Source organism: Gigantopelta aegis, chromosome 6 (genome assembly GCF_016097555.1).
Source record: "Gigantopelta aegis isolate Gae_Host chromosome 6, Gae_host_genome, whole genome shotgun sequence".
Classification (NCBI taxonomy): Eukaryota; Metazoa; Mollusca; class Gastropoda; order Neomphalida; family Peltospiridae; genus Gigantopelta; species Gigantopelta aegis.
In genome coordinates this window covers 54,849,046-54,870,653 of record NC_054704.1, presented here as the reverse complement: position 1 = coordinate 54,870,653, position 21,608 = coordinate 54,849,046, and the positions used below count along the sequence as shown (strand labels likewise).

Genomic DNA, 21,608 nt, shown 5'->3' with positions numbered 1-21,608 from the left:
CCGCTGTCGCCACATAGGCTACTCTTTTTACGACAGGCAGCAAGGGATCTTTTATTTGCGCTTCCCACAGGCAGGATAGCACAAACCATGGCCTTTGTTGAACCAGTTATGGATCACTGGTCGGTGCAAGTGGTTTACACCTACCCATTGAGCCTTGCGGAGCACTCACTCAGGGTTTGGAGTCGGTATCTCGATTAAAAATCCCATGCCTCGACTGGGATCCGAACCCAGTACCTACCAGCCTGTAGACCGATGGCCTGCCACGACGCCACCGAGGCCGGTCGCAGGATGGTAAACCCGATCTCTACATTCAGAGGAACAATAGCAGGTGTCCGGTACAGGGATGGAATACTGGATCCCTACGTAGGTACTATAGGTCCTGGTTTCATCCTCATCGACGACAATATACGTCCACGTCGTGCTACGGCCGTTGGTGACAATCTTCAAAAGGAAACCACAGTGCGAATGGAGTGATCAACTCGGTCTCCAGACCTCAATCCAATTGAACATGTGTGACATATGCTACATGTGGCCATTTAACGCCGCCAGGTCCACAGATGCTAATTGGCTGGGTAAGACGACGGTGTCAGATTGTTCTGATCGCAAGAGGGTCTCACACACGATAGTGACATGGCCGTACTTCATTCGGAGACGTTCCAAATTGAATTTAGAGTAATCGGGCCATGAGGCATCATACACGTATTTATCGATATTATGGTTTATATAATCTTTTTAAAATTATAGGTTTTATTAATTTAATACATTACATGCGAGTAGATTAATCTATCATTTTAATTGGTACAAACTCTGGATTGTCACTTTAAATTTAATAACGTGTAATTTGCACTTGATTTCAGTCTGAAGTGATAAATTGCTATGAAACGAACATTGTAGAATAAATAATAACCAGTTCTAACTAAAGTTGAATGATGCTTTTAATTTACACTTCGAAAAGTAATATGTAAAAATTTTTTTATTAAAAACTTAATCATTAATTATGTTAATGTATATTGTTGAGTGCATTCGTTTACAGAACAATAAAAACTAATATGTAGCCAATATCACAGCTATAAAGTGAAGAAAATGAACGAAATATTTTGAGATGGATAATAAGGATATACCCTGTACACTTCACAAAGTGGCCATTCGTTGGAATTCGGTTGCATCAAACTGATCTTTGCTTCGTTTTCACCATCAATCTACTAGTTATAGCGCCTACACATAATTATTACTACAAAATCAACAATATATATAACAGTTTTATTGTTATCACAGGGATACAAAAAAACAACAAAACACCTACAACTATATGCAGTACAATACAATTTTTGTCCCACTCAATTTAAAATACTAAAAATAAAAACGTCATTCAGAAGTCTTTTGTCGAGTGTATGAACAAAATCGACCTACACAACAGCTGGTAATAAAACATCAGTCTATGCTCTGATCGGTACATGTAAAAAAAAAAAAAAAAAGTAAATGTGTGTGGCCATTACGCAGCCATGATGTAGCTTTTTAAACGAAGGCCAGCTGAAACATTCTTCTTCTTTTAAAAGTTATTAGTACTGCTGCGTGTAACTTAGTAAATATCAATGATTTTCCCGGCTGTATTAAAACAATGAGCGTGCCACGAGTAACAATCTGGCATAGAAGGATGTGGTTCCCGACCTTTTCCACAAAACAATAATTAATACTGAAAACGACTGTACACACACGCACGCACACGTCACATTTGTGTTCCGTGTGTGTTCTTGGGTCCGATTTCTCGCCAATGATTCAATATATTGGATGCACAAAATTATTGGTAATGTCATGTGACTTCATCACCGAATTAATGGATGACCCCATTCATATTTAATTTTTAAAAATAGAAGCAAAACTTCAACTCGACGCTCAGATAAACTCGGTTTAATGTAATAGCAGAAACGGTTTAACGTGCAAAATCCAGTTCAAACTGTGAAACAGACTTTCAGCGGAAAATAAAACTAGAATAGTTATGTAAAATGCAAAGTTCAGTCGATCCTCTCTCAAAACCGAATTTAAACCATGAATCGTTATTGAACCGTCAAAAAGAAATCGGACCGAATATTTGAATATGTTAGTAACGTTGTTGAGTTTGCTTTGTTTTATTATTATTATTATTATTAAAAAAAATTGGAGGGGGGGGGGGGGGGGGTACTTCTGGGGGGATTGTTTTTTCGTCAGCGAGTTTTCTTGCTTGCTTTACTCTTCTTTGCATCTTCGCTGATAGGTGTTATTTGGTTCCACAAAACCGCCATTGTTGCAGCGGGTAGAATGATCCAGATGACGTTGGGTATAACAACGAGAAGAAACTCGTCCCACAAGGGGTTGCCTGCTCTGTACTGGGTGGTACCCGAGAACTCGAAGTACATGAGGAAGTAGTGCACCGTCTTCCACAGGGTCATCACACTCACTGTGTAGGCCAAGGGAACAACCGCTCGATGGCGTCCGTAGTGCTGCAAGAAATTTTACAAATAAACGAGGGATTTTTTGTACATGTATTATTTCATTTCAACATATTTTCGTGCTAATATCCAATTAAGGTTCAAGCATGCTGTCCTGCGCACACACCTCAGCTATCTGGGCTGTCTGTCTAGGACAGTAGGTTAGTTGTTAGTGGTTAGTGTGAGAGAAGAGGGTGTAGTGGTCTTACACCTACCCACCTAAAATTACGCGTTTTTCATTTTTTTTAAATGTCGGTATGTGTTGGTAGACCGAATATGCATCTTTCCAACACATCAGGCTCATATTTGAGTTGACTCTTCCTTTAAAACTCGCAATGGGTGGGACCCGGTACCGGGGCTGCGAACCCAGTACCTACCAGTCTTGTGTCCGTTGGCTTAACTACGACACCACCGAGGCCGGTCATACATGTATTAATATACCATCTTTGGCAGGTCCGGTACCTAGCCTAAAATAAGTGAGGTGGCAGCACAAACAGAATCAGGGCCCAGAAATAGTGGGTCTTCTTCAGGCAGACAAACAGGTAACTCGAGTGTCCTCTAGCCGTGGTCTGTTTACACCACGGCTAGAGGACACTCGAGCTAACAATAACGGTATCCAGTAGTGGATCCAGAAAATCCATTTTGGGGGGGGGGGGGGTGACATGAGGTGGAATGCCAAGGGAACTTTGGGGGAGGTTTGGAGGGGGATCGTAAAAGAATGAAAATTAATATATAATAAAATTATAACTAATGCAAAATTTAGGGGGGCGGGCCTCTGGTATATTGAAACTGAAAAGGCCACTTTTTATCGCAACATTTTTCCATTAATAGCAAGAAATCTTTTATACGCACCATCTCACAGACAGGATAGCACATACAACGGCCTTTGATATACCAGTCGTGGTGCACTGGCTGGAACGAGAAATAGCCTGATGGGTCCACTGACGGGGATCGATGCCAGACCGACCGCGCATCAAGTTAGCGCTTTACCACTGGGCTATCGAGGGAAGAAGGTTCTAGGAGTGAAACTGCACCCCATCCCACCGCTAGGCGTGACCCATGAGAAACAGAGAGATATTTCGGTGGTTGCAGTGACGTTTTTATATTCACGTTCCCTAAAGAAAGTGTAGTATACTGTGTACACCCGTACCTTTGTTCACACTTATGGAAAACCGCCTTGAATGGAATACACAGACAATACTGCACGAGTCATCACTACATACGATTTATATTTAACGAGTTGATTCAGAAAGTATCTAATGAGCGAAAACATACTTACTAATGCAATAGTGATGACGTTCACAAGCACTTCAAACACATTCATCCTATAAGAAGAAGAAAAGGATTTAAAACATACAAGAATTTTGTTTTTAAGATAGTGTGTTTCCTCCGATTACTATATATGTCAGAATTATCAAATAGTTGACATCCAATAGCCAATAGTTAATTATCCAATGTTTTCTAGTCGTGTCGTTAAACAGTCACAGTATTATGAAAATATCAAATATCTTACAAGGTAACTTAATAAGGTAAATTAAAAGTGCAGATTTCACAGAGATTTGTCAATTTTTAGACATGATGCAGGTTTGAAACGTATAATATTGGGTTCTTTCTTCATTACTTTCTTCTTAAAACTACAATCGTAAATGACGTCCAGACATGGAACAACATGTTTCCATTCGTTTCGAAACATATTGCTGGTTCAGTTACGTTTTTCATTAGGCCCATTGGGTTATTTCTCGTTTCAGCCAGTGCACCACAACTGGCATATCAAAGACCGTGGTATGTACTACCCTGTCTGTGGGATGGTGCATATAAAAGATCCCTTGCTGCTAATCGAAAAGAGTAGCCTATGAAGTGGCGACAGCGGGTTTCCTCTCTCAATATCTGTGTGGTCCTTAACCATATGTCCGACGCCATATAACCGTAAATAAAATGCGTTGAGTGCGTCGTTAAATAAAATATTTCCTTCCTTTTTTTTTTCATTAGTCAAACTATGTAGCCAACCTGTTTCTGAAGTTAACTGTCTAGGTGCGATACCAGGATTTTGTAACGAAGAGGGGGGTGGGGGGGGGGGCAAAACCTAAAAAAGGCAATTTCAGAGAGCGAGATTTGTAAACGGGGTGGGGTGGTCGGGGCATGCTGTCCGAATATGTTGAAATACAGATGCCGAGAGATGCGTTTTCATGGCAATTTAGTGTTGCATATTGTGGAAGGTGAAGTTAAAAACCCAAATAATGGGCACTTCAAACTGGCGGGGTGTGATCATGGGACTCTTGTGACCCCTCTGGATCCGCACTAATTAGAATTACGTGTATACTTACAAACTGACAGTAAACACATAGTCGTCTTTCAGGTCTTGATATCTCTTATCCAGTGCGATGTAGTATTTATCTGAAGAAACAACAATGAATGATAAATAATAATAAATTAATTAATTAAATTACGTAACCGCAAAATGTATGACACGTAACCCATGTCACCGTGTCCATGATAAAGAAATTAATGCAAACAGATAATAGAGGAATCACGGATAGGAAAGTTACATGAGGTCGAGGGACATTCTAAGCCATGCCGTATTCATTGTTATTCGGGATAGGAAAGTTACACGAGGTCGAGGGACATTCTAAGCCATGCCGTATTCATTGTTATTCGGGATAGGAAAGTTACACGAGGTCGAGGGACATTCTAAGCCATGCCGTATTCATTGTTATTCGGGATAGGAAAGTTACACGAGGTCGAGGGACATTCTAAGCCATGCCGTATTCATTGTTATTCGGGATAGGAAAGTTACACGAGGTCGAGGGACATTCTAAGCCATGCCGTATTCATTGTTATTCGGGATAGGAAAGTTACATGAGGTCGAGGGACATTCTAAGCCATGACGTATTCATTATTATTCGGGATAGGAAAGTTACACGAGGTCGAGGGACACTCTAAACCATGCCGTATTCATTGTTATTCGGGATAGGAAAGTTACACGGGGTCGAGGGACATTCTAAGCCATCAAAATTCCACTGTTGAAACTGTTAGATTTATATATATATACTTAACTCCAAAAGAAACGCGAATACGTAGATTGGAGGTTTTGAGTGCACTCATTGAAATACGTCCCAAAGTTCTTAAAATAATCGTTTCTATGAAAAACTTAAACAATTCGTAAAGATGAGATTTCATGTTATTGACATGTTAAAAATCGAGGTCGCATTGTCATTTGAAATGTCAAGGCCATGGCGCTTCTTCAATGGCGTCACATGCCACTCAAACATGTCCACTAATAGCGGGTGTGTCCGCCATTGCTGGCCATGACCGCCGCACACCTCCTACCCATGGAGAGGAAGAGGTTCCTGATGAAGGCCCTGGGCACGTTGTTGTAGGTGTCCACGACGGCCTGGCGGAGCTGCTGCTGTGTCACCACGGGAGCAGGGCGTTGGTTCATCATGCGCTGAACCTCGTCCCACAAGTGCTCGATGGGGTTCAGATCCGGGCTTAAAGCTGGCCAGTCCATTGTGATGATGTTGTGCTGTGCCAGGAATGCCTGGGTGGCCCGTGCCGTGTGTGGCCTGGCGTTGTCGTGCTGGTAAACCATCTGACGGTGACCCGCGAAAAAAGGCACCACCACAGGCGTGAGCACTTCGTCGATGTAGCGCTGTGCTGTGACGCCCCTGCCGCGTCCTCGGCCGTTGTTGTCGAAGATGACAGGTTGTACACGACGTCCCCAGGATATGGCACCCCACAGCATGACGGAAGGCCCTCCCCAACGGTCCCTCTCCATAACACACGCATCTGTGAAGCGCTCACCTCGACGCCTCCACACCCTCATACGACCGTCGGCCCTATCTAAGCAGTAGCGGCTTTCGTCGGAGAAGACGATGTTCTGCCACTGTCGGTTCCGCCACTGTCGATGCAGAACAGCCCAGTTGTGTCGTGCAAGGCGGTGTCGCTGTGTGAGACGTTGTCCAATGTACGGTCGACGACAGTTCAGATGGATGGCGATCAGACGACGTCGTACCGTGGTGTAGGAAACGGGGCGGTTGTGGGTTCCCACTGTCTGCCGGGCTGTTGTGGTGGCTGGTACGAACCGATCACGCATGTGAGTTCGGACGATGTAACGGTCCTGGCGCTGTGACGTCACTCTGGGACGGCCGCTACGTGGACGGTCGACGACGTTGTTGTTCTGTAGAAATCGGTCTATGAGACGGTAGATTGTCGAGACATGGACACCGAAAGCACGTGCAACCTGCCTGGCATCCATTCCGGCCTCCAAATTCCCCGAAGCTCTATGTCTGGAATCAGCGTTAAGTCGTGGCATCGTTGTATCGCTACTCGTAAAATGAGTTGAACATTGCTGTCTGGCGTTTCTTTTATACCCAGGCCTGGTAGTGTTTCACGTGCAATTCGCATCTTTCATGATCCACCCGTTTTGCATTCCAGATCGATTTTGGTCGTCAATTTCAGCACGTGCGTGACGTCACACTGTACTGTTTTTTTCATGCGTTATGTGGAATTGGATACGCTGACAAGATGGCTATTGGTCAACTTAATCGATTTGTACATAGTTTATTCAAATGTGGGTTTTTTAATATTTTAAAATTTTCGCGTTTCTTTTGGAGTTAAGTATATATATATATATATATATATATATATATATATATATATATATATATGTATATCTCTCTCTCTCTCCTCTCCTCTCCTCTCCTCTCCTCTCCTCTCCTCTCCTCTCCTCTCCTCTCATATCTTAGCAACATAATCTTCTACCACCTCGCTCGCCTCTGTCGCATATAAAAATGTTTTCAGTTATTCGAGAATGTGTGTATGTGTAATTTCTCACAGCAAATCAGTTTATCGCGAATCAAGCACTGTGTAATCTGTTCAGTTGAGGTAGCACTAAACCAGATAACCTCCGGCTGGGTCAAAGTTCAAGATGCACCTAACTTTTGATAGAGAAGTGAACACCACAAGTCCTGTGATTGGTGATAAATATGTGTGTTGGTTGTAAAACAAAAGTTTCATCTGGGCAAAAAATGTATGCAATTTTGTTTCATCTAGTACCACTGTGTCAAGTAGCCTTGTGCTTGGAACATGTATGGGGTACCTGTAAAAAAAGTACTCAAAATTTTGTGCGAAACTAGAGTTGTAAAAACATTTGGTTATACCGAAAAGGAGCCATGGAAGGTATCATTTTCTGCAGTTAATATTTTGAGGTAGGGGTTATAGTACTGCTATTTATGGGTCATAGTTTGGTTGATATATTGCATATAGTGTTTTTAAACACAAACATTAACATGGTCGCCTATGGGATTTTATTTGGTGTAGTCTTACCTTGAGAGGTACGTTCAGGAGGTCGAGCGATCGCGGTTGCTCAGACTGTTTTTAAGACTATATATCAAAATTACCATCCAATAGCCGATGATTAATACATTGTATATTAATAACATAACCCCAGTATTACAATTCGGAGTTAATGTTTAATAATATAACCCCCCAATATTACATATTATTTTCCACCCGACAGTGGTTATTGTTTGGAGATAGATATGCTAGCCTAAAATAACCGGGGAGGGTTAATACACACAAATTATATATAAAAATATATATACATACATACATATATACATTAATGGGACTTTTCTAGTTTATTAAAACAAACTTTAAAGAACAAGATATGTTCCAATGTTCCAACTAAACGAGAAAGCTAAATGTTTTGTTTACCTAGGGCAACGGCAGGTCTGGAGCCATTTTACTTTCCCCACAACTTACTGCCTCCCTCTCCCGCCAACAACCCCCGTACCGTCTTACCAGTCGGCTGATATAAAACTACGCAAACTGACATTGAGTGTCAGGTATGACGACATCTTATTAATAGCCATACACTGAGGTGTGTTATAGCGTACATACTTAAGACTGTATAGTGTCGAACTGTAGTCACGGTTTACTTACACAGGTAATAGAAGTGTCCGTACTTTCCTCCGGGTAGTGTGTGAGGTCGCAGGAAGATAAACAAGGCATCGTAAATGCAGATTATTGCCGTGACGAAAAACCAAACCACCACCCAACCGGGCAGCAAACGTGCGGAGCGTTTTTCTTGTCTTACTTCTTCCTTCGCCATTGTCTGCTCAGAGTCAGTGCCGTTGTGACACCGCGAAATAGAACACACGTGGTTCAGACCGGTTAGAGTCGCAGGGCGCGAAACCGCTTTTGTTGTTGTTGTTGTCGATTTGGCACAACACCCTTCCGCTGAATGGGGTCGAGATACAGTTCCTTCCCTTTGATCGATATTGTACAAAATCGCCCAAGACCTGATTCTGCTGCACCTGGAGTGGTCCTTGTTATGCATCAATGACCGAGAAATGATCACATGACTTAGATAATGAAGTAAACACAATTAACATTTGTCTGTAGGATATGTTTGGGCAGGATATTTTAGTGGGCCTTATCTAGTCACCCGAGGTGGCCAGAGGCGGATCTGAGGGGAGGGACCCGGCCCCCCTAAATCTTACGATAGTTATAATTTTATTATATATATTTTTTTTTTTTTACGACCCCCTCCAAACATCCCCCAAAGTTCCCTTGGCCCTCTGCCTCATGTCACTGGAGCCCCCCTAAATATATTTCCTGGATCCGCCACTGGTGGCAAATATAAAAACCGTTAACATCCAATTCTGAACGACATGCCTCGGTGGCGTAGTAATACTAATATTTAAGTCATCAACAGGGCTATTAAGGTTGGTAACCGGCCTCGGTGGAGTGGTGGTTACACAATGAACGAAGCTGAGGCTGGTGGATACTGGGTTCGCACCTCAATGTTGGCTCTCATCCAAAGTGAGCTTAAAGCTTCATATCGTGTAGGGCTATTACACCGACATTTCTTTCACTAACAACTAACCGTTAACCCTTGCCTTGGACAGATAACCCTAATGGCTAAGGTGAATTTTCATAGCCTATTAAAAAGTTTGTTTTGTTTAACGATATCACTAGAGCACATTGATTTTAGCCATCGGCTACTGGATGTCAAACATTTGGTATTTCTGACTCGTAGTCATCAGAGGAAATCCGCTACATTTTTCTTAATGCAGCAAGGGATCTTGTATGCACTTTCCCACAGACAGGAAAGCACATACCACGGCCTTTGAACCAGTTGTGGTGCACTGATGTTAACGAGAAAAATATCCTTTTCAAAGTCACCACACCACCTAGCTGGCACCATTTGTCGTGTCGTTACTGGTCAGGTCATGGAGTTTTACGTTGTTATTTATGCGTTCAGGATAGGAAAGGGTTGGGGTGGGTGGGATAAGGGACCGCCTGTCATGTCACTGGCAAGTGCAAGGGAGCACAAGCTGGGGGGGGGGGGGTGAAGTGCTAATTATATATAAATTCGCATTTTAACTGTAAATGCAAAAATTTAAGTAATAAATTAACAAACGAAGGAGCGGTTATAGAATCTGTCCGCCACTAATCCTTCTGTAAAAAGAGGGATTTTTTGGTGGGATTCTTAAAAAAAGTGGGGCATGGTTTTTTACGAAGGAAAAAGAAAGAAAATAAAATAATTTATTTAGTAAAAAAATAATAATATAAAAAAATATGGACATTGAGACTTATTGGGGGGGGCAGCCCCCCCCCCCCAGCTCCCCTTGCTAACCATAATCACTCTGTAGCCGTGTAGGCTATCAACACTCCTCTGTAACAATCGACCGACAAAGTTCCTAAATTAAAATAAAGTAAAACAGAAAATCACTCGACCCTATGTTCCTAAAACAAACTAAACCCTGACCGTTCCTGAAATAAAACACAAAATAACGCAAAGTTCCTAAAATAAAATAAAATAAAATGGAAATTAACTCGAGTTATTGGCTTTATTTTAGTAATCGTCAGAGTAGTTAAAATTATCGAAAATTACATATTCGTTATTTAGTGTATAGTAAATGGTTGTATTTAGGTGGCGGACATATTCTATAACCGTACCCCAGTCATCGGTTGGAGCCGGAGGGGGGGGGGGGGGGGGGGGGGGGGGGGGGGGGGGGGGGATTCGACCTAACTCGCGCTTGTTTAAAAACAACAAACATCACGTTTGTTGCATAGTGGTTTTATAATTTTCATATATTTAACGATTTTTTTTTACATGTTGTATTATATGTTGTTTCCTTTTTATGTGCCGTAAAACATATTGAACTGAATTGTAAACAATTTGTGGTCTTTGGAAGTGCAGTTCATTGGGATGGCTCGGGCAACTATAGACTTTTTGCTATCATTCTTGATGGTAGTAGGCTTATTTGCGTTAATCATAATATTTCCGCACAACTTGACGGGGAACTTGTATTATATACTAAAACGCAAAAGAAACGCAGGTTCTCATTAAATTGGATATAAAATATTAAAAAAACAAAACGAAATGAAGATTTCAACATTTATTTTGGAGCTACACCAATTCGGCACACATTGGTGTTGGAAATGTTTGATTGAATTCCTTTTTGGCTATTGTTTCATGTCATAAAGTAGGGTGGGGGTCCATGTTAAAAATGTGAAAGAGACGACCTGTAGCATTGTCAAAGTCAGTATCGCGTGTGACCACCCTGGGCATTCAAACAGGCAGTGCAACGTCTCCTCATTGAGTTGACAAGCCGTTGAAAGAATGCCTGAGGGAGTGAGTTCCATTCATGGACCAATGCTGCCTCCAGCGCCTGCATATTCTGAGGTTGTCCGCGAGCCTGAAGGCGACGTCCGATTTCATCCCAGACGTGTTCGATAGGCGCCATGTCCGGTGATAAGGCTGGCCACGGCAACGTTGGGATGTTGTGCTGAGCCAGCAACGCCTGTGTTGCCCTGGCAGTGTGCGGCCCTGGCATTGTCTTGCTGCAGCAAGCGCACACGTGGGTGAGCGGCAAAGAAGGGAACGACGTGATTGTTGATGACGTCATTTTGGTACACGGCGGCATTAACGCGTTGTCTGAACACATGAAGTTGTGTTCTGTGGTTGAATGAGAACCCACCCCACACCATCACACTACCCCCGCCCCATCGGTCGGCCTGCAGAACGCAGCAGTCGGAGTAACGTTCATGTCGACGTCGCCATACTCGGATTCGGCCATCAGCGTTGGAAAGATTGTAACGGCTCTCATCAGTAAACAGAACTTGTTGCCACTGGCCACGTCGCCATCTTTGATGTTGTTGCGCCCACTGTTGACGTTGTTGGCGGTGCCGAGGGGTCAATATTGGTCCCACATAAGGACGGCGGTTACGGAGTCCTGCTGCCCTCAGACGGCGTCGGACGGTATCGGCGGACACTGGACCACGTGGACCACGCACCTGGTGAGCGGTGTTAGCTGCTGGCAGCATCCGATTCCTAAGGTGGGTCACCCGGATGTACCGGTCTAGGGCTGCGGTTGTCACCCTCGGGCGGCCGGTGCGTGGTCGATCGTTCACAGATCCAGTGATTTGGTGACGTTGAGAAAGGCGTGCGATTGTCGAAACATGACATCCCAATTGTCTGGCTACAGCAGTACGGGTCTGTCCGGCTTGCAACATCCCGATGGCCATCCCTCGCTGGAGTTGCGTCAGTCGCGGCATTTTTAAAATGTGATTCTGTTGTCTGTCACTACTCAAATTGAATTTATGCGATTAAATCCAGGTGTGTAGGCTTTATAAGCATTTCAATGAGTGTGTTTGCACTGGATTCATGATACGGATGATCCAGCACGTGCAAACAACGTGTTTTGAGAATTCGTGACGTCACACAGGTAATGAAATTGACACGCAGGTGGGACTGCGGTGTGGGTGTGTGCCATGTCCTTTAACACAGTTGAGGTTCAATTCCACCAAAGATACTGCTTTACAAAGTGCAATTCTTTCGCATTTTCAGGACCTGCGTTTCTTTTGCGTTTTAGTATATTATAATCTTTATCATATAATATCATGCCAGTAATATTTTATAATATTAAAAATATAAGCACTTTCTAATATAATTATTAGATTCGGTTCCACGACTGAAAATTATTACTCGTATTATTTTTAAACTGCACACAAAATAAAAAAATAAAAAATACAAAAAAATACATGTAATAATAATAAAAATAAAATAAAAAATTAATTAAAAAACAAACATGAGTACAGTCATGTTTAAAAACAAGATGTTATAATATGTTTAATTAGTTTTGAGATATTGTATTTAAAAAAAAAACCCAGAGAGAAAGTATAATCGATGAACATTTGATATATCAACAATAAATAGTAATAACATATTAAAATTTAATATAATAATAATGTAATGGAGAAACCCCAAAAGAAAACAAAAATGTTTACAACAAAAATAAAATGTTGATATGCCGTGACCAGGATTCGAACCTGGGTTATCGCGGCCACAACGCGAGGTACTAACCACTATACGATCACGGCCAAACGATCAACGAAACATTTTGCGACATTTAAAATATATATGTTTTCATTCTACCATCGTGTAGGGTTCTTTTATTCATTATTTTGTGTGTGGATAGTAGGCCTATACCTGCACATTCGGTGACTGTTATCACACTGTCACGCACATGTAGACACACGTTTTATAACTTAGTCTTGTGTGTACTGTTTTCGTTAGTATCTTATTTCCCTTGACAATCATAGCCTTAAAATATTGTTTGACACTCAGTAGGCTAAATTAAATTAAAAGGGAGGGCAATTTGTAGTTTTAGGGAGTTCGAGTTTTCGATATTCGTACATTGATGATTAATTTTTAAATTGCAGTGCATTGGAGCCGTGATCGTATAGTGGTTAGTACCTCGCGTTGTGGCCGCGATAACCCAGGTTCGAATCCTGGTCACGGCATATCAACATTTTATTTTTGTTGTAAACATTTTTGTTTTCTTTTGGGGTTTCTCCATTACATTATTATTATATTAAATTTTAATATGTTATTACTATTTATTGTTGATATATCAAATGTTAATATTTTAAAAAATAATAAAATTAAATATCGCCAGTTCATCGATTATACCTTCTCTCTGGGTTTTTTTTTTCAATACAATATCTCAAAACTAATTTAACATATTATAACATCTTGTTTTTAAACATGACTGTACTCATTTTTGTTTATTAATTAATTTTTTATTTTATTTTTATTATTATTACATGTATTTTTTTGTATTTTTTTATTTTGTGTGCAGTTTAAAAATAATACGAGTAATAATTTTCAGTCGTGGAACCGAATCTAATAATTATATTAGAAAGTGCTTATATTTTTAATATTATAAAATATTACTGGCATGATATTATATAATAAAGATTATAATATAATACAAGTTCCCCGTCAAGTTGTGCGGAAATATTATGATTAACGCAAATAAGCCTACTACCATCAAGAATGATAGCAAAAAGTCTATAGTTGCCCGAGCCATCCCAATGAACTGCACTTCCAAAGACCACAAATGGTTTACAATTCAGTTCAATATGTTTTATGGCACATAAAAAGGAAACAACATATAATACAACATGTAAAAAAAAATCGTTAAATATATGAAAATTATAAAACCACTATGCAACAAACGTGATGTTTGTTGTTTTTAAACAAGCGCGAGTTAGGTCGAATCCCCCCCCCCCCCCCCCCCGGCTCCAACCAAATTTTCTTCTTCAGTTTTCAAATGTTCATTTAATTTATTTCAACATATTTTTGTGCTTATAATCCAATTAAGGTTCAATCACGCTTTCCTGAGCACATACCTAAGTTATCTGGGCTGTCTGTCCGGGACAGTGGGTTAGTTGTTAGTGGTTAGTGAGAGAGAAGAGGGTGTAGTGGCCTTACTTACACCTACCCATTGAGTCGTTAAAACTCACTCTGGGTGGGAGCCGGTACGGGGCTGCAAACCCTGTACCTGCCAGCCTTATGTCCGATGGCTTAACCACGACACCACCGAGGCCGCTTTTCAAATGTATTTCCCTCCCTCTAACAACTTTGCTCGCGATAGTCTAGATCTACCCACACGATTTCCCGCACATGCGTCTGAAAACAAATTAATAACGCTAGTATGATCTTAAAAACTATTATATTAATTAATAGTCTGATAATCTATACGTTTAATTTTGTTTGCTTGAATGTTGCTTTTTTTTCTATTTTAAAAATAATTATTTGTTTCGTTGCTGTTAAAGAGCTGTTCACTAACATCGTTGCGCAATGTATATAATATGGCACAAAAAATAATATTAAAATAAATAAGCTTTTTATTTTTTATTTATTATTATTTTTATTTTATTTTTATTTTTTTGTTGTAAACTATACGTAGATCGCGTATTCAGCAAGCGAAATACCCATAAATCGGTTTTAATTGGAAAAGACGTTTAAATGTATGTCAGGTCAGGTCATGTCATAGGGCTTTACGTGCACATTCAGAGCAAGCTGTTGTAGCGCACGCCAAATGTATGTAACAAATAGAATACTATATACATTCGTGTCCGGTAGATTCTATTTGTCTTACAACTCATTCTGACTCTCTTTCGCTGGATTATATACGTTTTAAAAACTCGTAAGATAAATGGTATCATGTAGGATTCTGTATATATATTTTTTTCCTAACATTTGTATTTATTTATTGGTTTTTCTTTGTTTGTTTGTTTCTTTCTTTCTTTCTTATTATAGTAGCTAGGCAGATGTTGACACCCAGTCCCCCACATTTGTCTATAGATGCGGTTTTTGTTACAAGAGCTCTTTATACAGGTCTATAGCCCAGCCTGGACCAAGAGGTGGGCCATTTTTATCATTGTGTGGATTTATTAAAGGCGCATACCCTAGTTCCATCCAGCGAAAATAAATTATAATTTGGTTAATCTACAAACCTGTAACACATTTAGATCACGTTTTTATTAAATGGAGTGAAAAAGCAGGTTTTATATCGATAAATACCATGGGAATCCCCATGTCCCAATTGCTTGAACTAATTTTGAAAGTTAGTATTCTGATGTCACCGGTAGATGTCGCTCGAAGCACAACAATGCCTACGTCACGACAAATTTCACAGAGTGCGCACAGACTTGGGGTGCGTTCTTTTCACCTCTCCTGGACATGTTCCAACTGTTCTGTCCTGGTTGTATCCCCTCTCCAGATATCGTAAGACTTAGCATAATTATTGGTTTAAGGGTTTGTAACGTTTTGTATTGAGACACTTACTTGTCTGAACTTTATTGTTACTGAAAATGTTCACGAACTGTGAAGAAAACTCTCACAAATGAACAACAACAAATCGGATGTTGATTGCGCGAACCGTGCACGAGAAAACAAACCGAACCAAAATTATAACGGTCACGTGGTATACCAACGTCTGCGACATTGAAATGGAAATATCCCGTCTAAAAATAGATTAGACCTTGTCTGCTCAACGGTTTTTTCTCAAACGTGCGTCCGTTTTTAAGAAATACGAAAAATGCATTTTGTGGTATTACAAAAACCAGGATTACCAGGATTACCAAAAAACATTTCACGTGAATGGAAATGTATATTCTAAATAATAAACGGTAAGTAAAGTGCAATTTTATTTGTGAAAAAATGGGTTTAATAGCGAAAAACAACGCCGTAATGGTTAACATCTAGCCGTAACTAGGGTGTGTCCCTTTAATAATAATAAAAATATTGTTTATCATTATTAGTAGTAGTAGTAGTAGTATTTATTTTTTTAATTATTATTATTTTAGATTCTAGCCGGCTGTAAGCATTTTAGTTCATCTTTTTACAGGCACCGAGGGGACTGTTCGAACACCATCCCCAACCCCACCCGCAACCAATTCGAGGACGAAAATGTACGTATTTGTTGTCCTACAAATAAATAAGTTTGACACCCAATAGCCGATGTATTTTTCGTGCTGGGGTGTCGTTAAACATTCATTCATTCATTCATTCTATATAAATAAAAATAATGAAGAAAGAAAAAAAGAAGACAAAATATTTAATTATAGTTTCACATGCTGTACATAAATCATGTAATATAAAGATACATGTATTTATACAGAGGTTAAAAAGTCAGCATCCGGCCACACGGCCTACGAGACACAACAAACATTTGATATTCTTAGCTATTTAAAAGCACATTGTGCTAACTTCTAAGTAAAACATAATTTAACATGTGTTTATTTAAAAAAAATTTTTTTTTTAAATATAATACTAATGCTAAATTAGGGTTTTCGGTAAAATCAGTCATACAATTATTATACACTTAGCATTTTTTTTCTCTCTTGAGTATGGTTAAAAGAGTAGCGGCCAACGTTTGGCAGAACACAGAAGTGATTTAAACTGGTCCACAGGTAATAATTCAAATAAGTTAGGACTTATTATAGTCTGTATCCCAGGGGCGTAGCGTGATCTGGACCTGGGAGGGTGGCGGGGGGGGGGGGGGGGGGGGGGGGGACGAATATGAACCAAGTGGACCTTTTTCTATTTTGTTTTTGCACCACCAGAAACTCCATATGTATAAACCTGTATGTTTTAGTTGTAAAAGCGGACCATTTGCTTCGGGGGGGGGGGGGGGGGGGGGGGGTCGTCCGAACCCCCCCCCCCCCCCCCCCCCCACCTAGCATACGCCCCTGTATCCCATAGCTTCATTCTTAAATCTGAATAGAAATTACGCGTGATCAGGAAATGAAAGTCATCTTCTATAATATTTCGGTTACAACCTTTACAAATACGACTATTTAACGGTGTTATCGGCTTGTAAATCTCCGAATTGTTTTAACTTCCAAGTTAAATTTTTACTTCCGGTGCCGCACCGAAATTTCGCTTAAGTGCTGCGCTGAGATCTATGTAGAATAGAGCGAGCATAGGGCTCTACAAAGAGGGAATTCTTTTGAATTGCCTATAAGTTCGCAACTTATTGCCATTAATTGCCCCTTGCCATTCCAAAGTCCGTAAAGCCATGTTTCAACGTTTATATTTATCAATTTCTCTTTTATCAACTTTATTAACAAAAATATTTGAGTGTGATATGTCGAATACGTTTAACATGGGTCATTCCATATTACTAAACTGTTTTTTTCTTTAATATTGTTATCCTACAAGTTACGATATTTAAGAAACCAAATTTTAACAATTTGACAATACATTAAGTTTTCTCCTTAAACTACTCTGTATGTTTTAGTTCTGAAAGCGGTCCAAACCCCCGAATCCCCCAGCCTACGCCCCTGCTACTTCAAATCTTTGTTAAGTAATACATGAAAGCCACCCCATGTCACCTCAGATTGCCAAATTGGGAGATAATAATGTGCACAGGCGGATCCAGAAAATCCATGGGGCCCTAATGACATGAGGCGGAATGGCAAGGGAACTTTGGGGCAGATTTGGAAGGGGATTAATATTAATATATAATAAAATTATAACTGTCGCAAAATTTAAAGGGCGGGTGGGCTCCTGCCCCCCCCCCCCCCCCCCCCCCCCCCCCCCCCCAGATCCGCCTCTGATGTGACTTGGTGAAACTAGAGGTTGTGCACCCACACCTCCAGATATCGTTCATACGGGCCTGTTTCGGCAAAATGTTACATCACCTGACTTTAAAGTTTAATTCCATGCGTTTCTAGTGTTTAACAGTGAATGAAATTAATTAATTTTATCCTCTTTGTCTTTTGGGTGAACCCGGTTCAACAACGCCAACGCCAGCATGTCTGACTCGGGTGCTCTGACAGAGTGTAACAAGTACGTGGCATATTTGATAAATTATCTCACAATCCACAGTTTAACCTTTAAGTTTCACATTCCAAACAGCAAGTAGTAAAGGCTGCCGTACACCAAATCAATTACCACTGCTGACAAAGTGAATACTAGTATATTTGAAATACAAACTGACATGACATGATGTCAGACGACTGAGGTTGTATTTGTGTAATACAAAAAAAGGGTGATATTTTGTATTTAATCTTCAAACTAATCAAGAAACTGGAGGGTCACATGACATTTAAAGAGGCAAACCTTAGTTTTTAAACACTACGGCGTAATTTTCACCATAGAGTCGTTTTGTATAGTGGAAATGAGACATTACTTTGATTTTATTGTTTAGATTACCCATTACTGTACGTCCGGAGTGTTTCTGGTCATCCTGGCCCCGTGCTTATAAACCTTAAAGTGTAGACTTTAATAAAGTCCAGACTTTAACGTCATGGCAACGCCATTCAAATAGCATTATGTTAAAGTCTAGACTTTAAGTTTTATAAGCACGGGCCCTGGTGTTTCTAATACCACAAAATACATTTAAAAAATATTGTTTTCACCATAAGAGCCGTTTTTGATAATTGAAATCAAACATTACTTACAGATTTTATTGTTTAGATTATCCATTGCCATGCGTCCGGAGTGTGTGTGGTCATCTTGGTGTTTCTAATACCACAAAATTAATTTTAACAATATCTTTTTAAAACGCACGTGCCTCTCACAAATAACGGTTACGGAGACGAGCTCTAGTCTATTTATAAAGGTATTTCAACGTGACAGACTCTTCTTTCACTATAGTGTAACTTTATCCAATCAGGTTTGTATATTAACCACACTTAGTATGCATTTTTACAGTTTGAAACTAAGATTTGCGATTTTAAACAATTTATAAAATGTTCATAGTAATAAATATTCTTTTGGTAGAAAATCGAGGTTGTATTTAACAATAAATAATTTTTAAAACCCCAACCAAACAAACAACAAATAAATAAATAGATAAGTGTACCCTATATTTATTACATAACAGCTGAACTGTACACAATTATAATAAAGCAATGTAAATAAACGGTCATAGATAATAAATATTAATAATTTTTGAATAAACAACCCGTTATGTATTACTGCCAATTAGATAGGCTATTACATTATATAACGTTTACTTCCAGGGGCGTAGGCTGGAGGGGGGTGGGGGTGTACGCCCCCCCCCCCCAAATTACTAAAGGTCCACTTTTCTGTATTAAATTTAAATAACGTTACGTAATCGTTGTTGTTTTGAGGGGTTATTTTTATGTTGATTAGTTCCATCACGAGCAATTCGCACCCACCCATTAAAAATCCTGCGTACGGGCCTGAAGCAGGTATTTTTCAGGAATAAATATTGTAATGGCAATGTCGACACTCCATTTGAAGCCCATCACAGTCCACGTGACCCGATCCATAGCACGTGCACAGCACCATTGAGGCAAACGTGGTTTTGCATGTGGCACTGGTCACGTGACTACAATAGCACACGTGTTTTCATCGGTACTTGCTCACAGTAGTCTGACACAACGAAAAACCACATCAAAACGATATTTGTTACGACCTGTTTCGATGCCACGCCTCACAAATGTGCAGCATGAACGTGCCGTCGGCATGTTGAACGCGAGAATGTCAGCAGCTGACGTTGCAAGGGCGTTGGGTTGCAGTTGACGGGCAATTTATGATCTGCGGACACAAGTACAACAAACGGGCACCACAGCTGATCGCCCCCAACCGGATAGACCACGTGACGTCATAGGCGGATGACCGTCATATTGTGTTACGTCACCTCCGCAACCGTTTCATGACAGCTACAACAACAATATAATTCCAATCTCTAAAAATGCCTTTGTTATAAACCCTTGGATTGGTCAAATTGGTATCACGTGATAATAAAAACTGACATCCATAGCACCATGAATCTCAGTTTAGCGCTATTTTTGGCTTATAGCCGGAACTACTTTATGAATTATGTCAACAAAGGAATCCCCGAAGAATTTCCTTGATTCTATTTTTAGACATCAAACAGTAATCGTCTGCTGTCAAACTTCCAAGTGTCAGCGTTAGACATCGTAACATGTCAGATGTTCCTATACAATTTTTTGGAGATTTTAATTTAAAATGTTAAATCTCACGAATACTTGTGTCGCACCACCATCCTGTGTTGTCGCCACTTCTACAATTACAAGGCCAGTAAACACAGAAACTCGCGACACACCTGTTTCATCCATTTCCGGAAACATTGAAACCACTTTCTCCATGTCAAATCTATCAACATATGGAATTTTAACGCACTCAAAATTTGATAACTGTAATTTCAACGTCGTAATTGGTAAATCTGGACAGTAATACAAAAAATGCCGCCCATGCAGTTCTTAGTTAAATATTCATACACCAACCGCTTCACATATAAATTATACCATACAAAATAGGTCGCTTCAGACATTTTTATTACAGGTTAAAAGTTATTGAAATTACTTACGTTATATGTTTATAGTGAATTCAAAATGTTTCTAGTTGGTATTGACATTTAATGCAAAAAAAATTAACATGAATTGTATTAATGATTGTAACATTGTCATTCTCTCATTCGGCTATTGACGGAAAAAGCCGAACCACCATAGGGATTCCGCTAATGTTGAATATGAATTTCGTGTTAATAAAATAGTAAATAGTTGGAAAATAGAGTTCATTTTTTATTTCAAAGAGCTTTACATTAATGACATGGTTATGTGTTTGGAATTATAAGAATTGAACGTGAAATTTTTTTGAGTTTCTTGCTAGTATGAAACGCAAAACCGCTTTACACACACTTTAGTATGAATGGCTTCGCGCTAAAGCGGTTTTGCGTTTCATACTAGCATGAAACTCAAAAAAAAATTCACGTTCAATTCTTAAATGAACTATTTAGACGCCGGGTGTCCGCGCAAACGATCCGAAATCGGCTGCGAACCGCTCACCTCCACACACAGCGCCGATATGTTGGAACCATTTTGACCCAATTTCATCGATGTCAACGTCAACAGTGGGCACAACGCCACTTGCGACGGACTCAGAGGGAATGAGAATAGAGTCGTGTTTAGCGACAAATCAAGATTCACTGCGATTTGCCGATGGCAGGCAAAGGGTTTGCAGAAGACGTGGTGAACGTCATACTCAGTGTTGTGTCAGTGAAGCTGACAGATTCAGAGGCGGAAGTGTAATGGTTTGGGATGCTTTCTGTGGAAATGGCCGTTCTCGACTTCTTGTCATCCGTGGCAACCTCAACGCTGCTGCATACCGCGACAAGGTGCTGGCCCAGGAACTTGTGCCCTTCATAGCAGCTCATGGTCCAGGCCTGATCTTTCAGCATGACAACGCCAGACCCCACACGGCCATCTTGGCAAGGAATTACCCAAGGAACGCGAGCATCAATGTCATGGATTGGCCTTCAAGGTCGCCCGACCTGAATCCCA

The 21,608-nt window shown here is 40.3% G+C and overlaps 1 protein-coding gene and 2 non-coding genes across 3 annotated transcripts; 1 reads left to right on the top strand and 2 right to left on the bottom strand.

The window, feature by feature from the left end:
• Window positions 1-1,246: 1,246 nt before the first annotated feature.
• LOC121375085 lies at window positions 1,247-8,786 on the bottom strand. The gene is made up of 4 exons (XM_041502316.1): window positions 8,409-8,786; window positions 4,790-4,859; window positions 3,745-3,790; window positions 1,247-2,477 (listed from the first exon to the last, which is right to left on the bottom strand). Exons 1-4 carry the CDS (start codon window positions 8,575-8,577, stop codon window positions 2,202-2,204), a joined length of 561 nt encoding a protein of 186 aa, XP_041358250.1. The 5' UTR covers window positions 8,578-8,786; the 3' UTR covers window positions 1,247-2,201.
• A 3,999-nt stretch (window positions 8,787-12,785) lies between these two features.
• Trnah-gug lies at window positions 12,786-12,857 on the bottom strand. Its single transcript has one exon. It is a non-coding gene; the product is annotated as a tRNA-His (tRNA).
• A 351-nt stretch (window positions 12,858-13,208) lies between these two features.
• Trnah-gug lies at window positions 13,209-13,280 on the top strand. Its single transcript has one exon. It is a non-coding gene; the product is annotated as a tRNA-His (tRNA).
• The last annotated feature ends 8,328 nt before the right edge of the window (window positions 13,281-21,608 follow it).